Raw genomic sequence first — 6,000 nt, forward strand, 5'->3', positions numbered from 1 at the left:
CGCTCTCAGCAAACGGGGTCAGCCCAAGGAAGGTGCAGCAGGCTCTTAGCGATGAGATGAGTGGGTTTAATGCTCCTGCCTGTGCCGCTGTTGGGTTGCCGTGTGGGTGCCCGGTGCCATTGTTCCTGTGGAATGTTTGTGTTTGGAGCTGAAGAAGCCGTTGTCCCTGGAAAACATCATCCATGTTTTCCTCTCTGTCCTCCAGCCTGGCAGGCAGTGGCCATGGCTCCAAGCCAGACACAGCCAAGGTGTGCCCCAGCGGGCAGGGGGGTTCTCGTCCTCACACTGGGCCTCTTCTCCCTGCTCCAGACTCCATGCACAGACTGCACCCCCCAGCCCTATCTGGGCTATGCCTACGAGACCACGTGGCCAGAAAAGCCAACGGCATCTTGGCCTGTACTAAAAACAGTGTGACCAGCAGGGCCAGGGAGGTGATCATCCCCCTGTACTCGGCACTGGTGAGGCCGCACCTCGAGTGCTGTGTTCAGTTCTGGGCCCCTCACTATAAGAAGGATGTTGAGATTCTGGAGCGTGTTCAGAGAAGAGCCACAAGGATGGTGAGGGCTCTGGAGAACAAGCCTGATGAGGAGCGGCTGAGGGAACTGGGCTTGTTTAGCCTGGAGAAGAGAAGGCTGAGGGGAGACCTCATCACCACCTACAACTGCCTCAAGGGAGCTTGTGGAGAGGTGGGTGCTGGTCTCTTCTCCCAGGTGATGGGGGATAGAACAAGGGGAAACGGCACCAAGCTGTGCCAAGGGAGGTTCAGGTCAGAGAGAAGGAGGAAGTTCTTTACTGAGAGGGTCATCAGAAGCTGGAACAGGCTGCCCAGGGAGGTGGTGGAGTCACCATCCCTGGATGTGTTTAAAGAGCGGGTAGACGAGGTACTTAAGGATATGGTTTAGGGGGTAGACAGGAGCGGTTGGACGTGATGACCTCAGAGGGCTTTTCCAACCGAGCGATTCTGTGATTCTGTGCTCATCATGCCAAGAAAAATTCCCCCCGAGGCAGGGAAAGCCGTCAAGGGTGAAGTGTCCTATGCTGTGGCCATTCAGGAGGTAAATTACACGATCCACCTCAGGCAGACGGACTTTGTATCAAAAACTCCCCATACTCATTCATGATGGGCAGGGGAAAGTCTTGTTCAAACAGCCTCACTTGCCAGAAGATTGCTATTACCATGGCTATGTGGAGAACATCCCGGCCTCCTGAGTCACTCTGACTACCTGCTCTGGGCTCAGAGGCCTGCTGCACATCGGAAACTCGAGCTACAGCATCGAGCCCCTGGTAGATTCCTCCAAGGGTGAGCATCTTCTGTTGCAGAAGCAGGAGACAGAGCATCCTGGAGTGGTGATGAACAAAATCCCCGACAAAAGTGGACAGTTGCCAATTCCTGGTGTGGCAACAGGGGGTTTCCAGCCCCAGAAGCCTACGGCATATTTGGAGCTCCTTGTCGTGGTGGACAAGGCAGGTTTTGATGCCTTTGGCGAAAATATAACTGATGTGGTACTGGAAGTGGTTGAAATAATCCATCTGGTGGACGGGCTGTTGAATCCTCTCCAACTTTGTGTTTTCTTAAGCACACTAGAGATTTGGGTGGAGAGGAACCCTATCAGTGTTACCAAAACCATCACTGCAGCCCTTGAGAATTTTAACCAATGGCTGGTGGATGAAAGCATCGCGTTTAACACGTACGACGTGGGGCATCTATTTACCTTGAGTGACTTTGATTTCGGTGTGAGAGGATTGCACGTCGGCAGCAGATCCAGCTTTGCCAGCACGTGTGATAAAAACCACGTCTCTTCTGTGGCATCGTTTGCAAAATGGCCTTACGTGGACACTGCTGTCCATGCCGCTCGTGCGTTAGGGCACATCCTTGGCATGCAGCACGATGAGGAACACTGTAAGTGTGGCAATAACTCTAAATGCATCATGAGCAAATACAACCCGGTGAGCTATCATTTCAGCAACTGCAGCAAAAAGGATTATTCTGAATTTCTAGATTCGGGGCGAGGATTTTGCCTTAAAAACACCCCAACGCTGCTAATGATGTCTGCAACGCAGCGCTGCAGGAATGGCATTGTGGAGGCTGGGGAGGAGTGCGACTGTGGCTTAGAAGAACGGTGTAAGTTGGACCTCTGTTGTGACAATACTTGTCATAAAAGGCCAGGAGCTGTTTGCACTTCTGGAGGCTGCTGTGAGAATTGCAAACTCCTTCCCAAAGGAGAAGTGTGCAGGAAAAGCGCCGATCTGTGTGACCTGCCCGAATATTGCAGCGGGACATCTGAGGATTGCCCAGCAGATGTGGCCAAGCAAGATGGGACCACATGCGCTGAGGATGGGTACTGTTATTCGGGCAAATGCCAGTCTCGCACCTTACAGTGCGTGAGGATCTTTGGCAAGGAAGCAAAGCCTGCTCCGCTACCGTGTTTCCTGGAGAAACAAGAAAGGGCATCCCTTTGGCAATTGCTGGGGAGATGGGGCAGATAGCGGCTTTCAGAAATGTAAGCTAGAAAATATCCTGTGTGGGAGGGTGCAGTGCACAAACGTTAAACGTCTGCCTCAGCTGGAAGATAACACAAGCATCATCCAAACCCTGGCGGACAATACCTGGTGCTGGGGCACAGACTATCACTTGGGCACTGACGTTCTGGACCCTGGAGTCATTATGGATGGCACGCAGTGCGGTCAGAAGAAGATCTGCATTAATCAGATGTGTGTCCCCGAGAAAAAGTACCTGAGGTCCCACTGTTCTGCCAAGGGGACCTGCAGCGGAAGAGGCGTCTGCAACACCAGAGGAAACTGCCACTGCGACAGTGGCTGGGCACCTCCCTACTGCCAGGACATGGGCTTTGGAGGAAGCATTGACAGCAGCCCTCCGCCAGCCACTAAAAAGAAGCTTATTAGCTTCATCATCAGGTTCACCGTACTATCTTTTGCTCTTGTGGTGCTCACAGCACTTTGTGTATGTGAGAAAGCTCGGAGTCACCCGAATATGCAACAGACTCATTGGATGCTTTTGGGCTAGGAAACGGGCTCCAGAAAAGGATGAGAAGGATCAGGAGGAGGAAGACGACTCAAAAACAGCTGAGAACCAAACCTCCCCTGTGTAGGACTTCATGTGCCAGCAGCGGAAAGCTGGGCTCAGTCACTAGAACCACACTGCAGCTGTGGTGGACTCACTTAAAATTAATCTAGATGCAAGTGTAGCATTCAGGGACTTAGTTTCTATTCTGTAGAGCAGCAAAATGGAATTGTTTTGCTTGACCTCACTCAGTAAGAGAAAAAAGTCATTGATGAAAATGACGGGGCGGATTGGGGAGGCTCAGGTTAATATAAAATTTGTATGCTGGTTTACACCACCAGCCGCAGGCTGAGCAGGGAGGGACCCAGGGTGGCTGAAGCAAAGCTTGAGCTCTAAGGCTTGATTACCTTGATTACAGGAGAAAAAGATATACATCTGAAAGGAAATAAGGAAAGAAAAGGGGAATAAAAATTAATTACTGCTCATGTCAGTGGCCTCTGTGAAAAGTACAAACCTGGCAGGATCATTTGGACGGGAGCTTGCGGGGAGGTTTTGAGAAGGTAAAGAAATTTGTTCCGGATTGAGGTTTACAGCAGGGGTCTCTAAATGAAATACTAGAACATCAGTAGCACAGGCAGAGGATTTATAAATAACTAAGTATGCGTATATTTGGGTGCACACTCAGAATATTTTTACTGATGGGGGGTTGTGATTAAGAAAAAACAGCTGGAGCCCATGGGCTTACAGACTGGCAAAGGAGGCGAGGTGGTGGCCAAGGGGCCTCAACATTTGTGAAGTTAATTTGCTGGGAGAAGTGTTACGGTGGTTAATTCTTGAATTCATGCTCCACAGGCAATCTTTGGCCTGGATTCTCCCCATTGGGGAGGAAGAGGAGGAGGGGGTGGTGAGGTCGCATGGCTCCCCAAATCTCACTGAGTGGCAGGGGAGCGGCTCTGAAGATCAACTGCAGCTCCATGCCCATAATGGGGAGGGAACTGCAGTGGGGATGGGTGCTCTTCATCCCCATCACCTCACAGGAACACCCATGGGCCTGGTGCCATGGCCTTGTTCCACTCTGGCCTTGTGTCGCAGCCAGCTGTCAGCATGGCGGCTGGGAGAGGCGGCAGCACCTCCAGAACCTTCTCAAGGGGCACTGAGGGGAATGGCCGCCCCTCAGGACAGCAGGGTGCCACACACCTTTGTCAGGCTCCACGCCAGCCCTTAGTGGACAGTTCCAGGCCACCCCCTCAGCACCTCAAGGGACAGAGGGTCAAGATGTCTGTGTGAGGGTTGGCAGGACCTTCCCTGAGGTGTTTTACCACCATTTTGGAGGTGATGATGGCTCCAGGCACATCATGGTGGCCAGGGGAAAGCCCTGCTGCTCAGGCTGGGGGTCTGAGCAGTGTTGGTGGCATCTCTCCTCTCTGAGGCAGGCAGCCATCATCTACCACTGGGCTATGCTGTCCATGAGATAATCTGGCCAAGATACTAGCCCAGGGGGTGGGAAAAGGTATGGGGGGAGAAGTGTCCTACATCCTCAGGGTGGAGGAGGAGAACAGTGTTGTCCACCTCACACAGAAGAGGTGGTGAATTTCTTCTGGTGAAAAGCCTACCAGTTGTCACGTACAGCCCCAGCGGGACAAGGGTCGGGGAGCGGCCCTATGTCCCCATGCTTCTACCAGGGCTAAGCAGAGGGCAGCCCCAGCTCCCTCACTCCACTGCTTGGGTCTGAGGGGGCAGCTGGAAATTGGGAACCTGAGCTACAGCATCAAACCTGTGCCAGGGTCTCTCAGCTTCCAGCACCTTCTCTATCAGCGAGAGAAGACCCAGAACAAGCCCTCGATTCCTAGATTGACAGATGAACTGATCCAAAACCAGGGATGGGAGCTAAAACACTCTTAGGAAAGCACAGGGAGAAGGGAGACTCTTGCAGATGAGAAGCAGAGTATAGACAAAGAAAAATATGTTTAAAAAAAAACCCATGAAAGCAATGGGAAACCCACCAGGTGAGGTTTGGAAAGGGCTGCGGGCCCTGTGGGCATGCCCCTGAAGATGGACTGCTAGTCCCAGGAGATATTGCACAAAGTGATTTCCACAGCAGAACTGTGTAAACTGTATGAAAGTTAACTACACAAAACCTGAGTATTTCCTCTTCTTGTATTACCTGCTACGTAAATAAGTTTTGGTTGGACCCCAAAAGTGAAGCTGTTAGAAAACAGAGTGTAAATGTTAGAGAATTGTTTTCAATGCAGCTAAAAATCTGTTTTGTTTTCTATAGAAGGCTGGCACCTTAGTAAATAATTCACTTGAGCGTCTAGAAGAGTGTAGGCAGGTTCATGCAAAGTCCTGCTCACCTGGTTCGGGAGAGATGATCCACTGGGTCGAAGAAGCTGATTTTTCTGAGTACTGTAGCTGAGTAGGAGTTGGCATGAAGAACAGAAAGGAAAGGTACAAAAAGTTGAGGCACAGAAGCGAGGGCTGATTTTTATGCTACTTTGTGATTTTTCATTCCCTGTGGTTGGCTGTCAGTATGGTACATGTTCTTTTTACAGTGAATGAAAAGTCAGAGATTGAAAAATAGTCACCTTTGCTTTACTGTTAATTTGTAACGGCAAATAGAGAAGTAAAACATCCTTTGACCATTGACCCTCAAAGGAGCTGTACCACATCTCTGAGCTGTTACATAACATTTGCTGCATTTCTAGAGACATTTCCATAAGGAGAAAGTCCACACTGAAGATTTACCACGTTTAAAAAATCCACTTACAGTCCATACAAACCTGCACAATAAATAACTAACGTCACTGAAGGCGTCTGTCCCCAGTGGCTCTGCTCAGGCTCCTCCAGCACTACAGCTAATATTGCTGCTGGCAAGACAGTCCACACCAGAGAGCCCCATACCGGGGCTGGCTGCCAGTGCTAAAACCCAACGAGGTCTCGTTAGGATGCTGCCTGTCCTCCTCCGACGTGGGGATTCA

General features: G+C 50.8%; 1 protein-coding gene across 1 annotated transcript; it reads left to right on the top strand.

Annotated features, from left to right (window-relative positions):
* The first annotated feature begins 182 nt into the window (after window positions 1-182).
* Window positions 183-3,110, top strand: LOC104545033 (disintegrin and metalloproteinase domain-containing protein 9-like). The gene is given in 5 exon segments (XM_010190062.1): window positions 183-248; window positions 957-1,055; window positions 1,108-2,435; window positions 2,437-2,916; window positions 3,026-3,110. Coding segments are annotated over 5 exon segments (2,058 nt in total).
* The last annotated feature ends 2,890 nt before the right edge of the window (window positions 3,111-6,000 follow it).

This window comes from Mesitornis unicolor, unplaced genomic scaffold (genome assembly GCF_000695765.1).
Source record: "Mesitornis unicolor isolate BGI_N332 unplaced genomic scaffold, ASM69576v1 scaffold19808, whole genome shotgun sequence".
NCBI classification, from domain to species: domain Eukaryota; kingdom Metazoa; phylum Chordata; class Aves; order Mesitornithiformes; family Mesitornithidae; genus Mesitornis; species Mesitornis unicolor.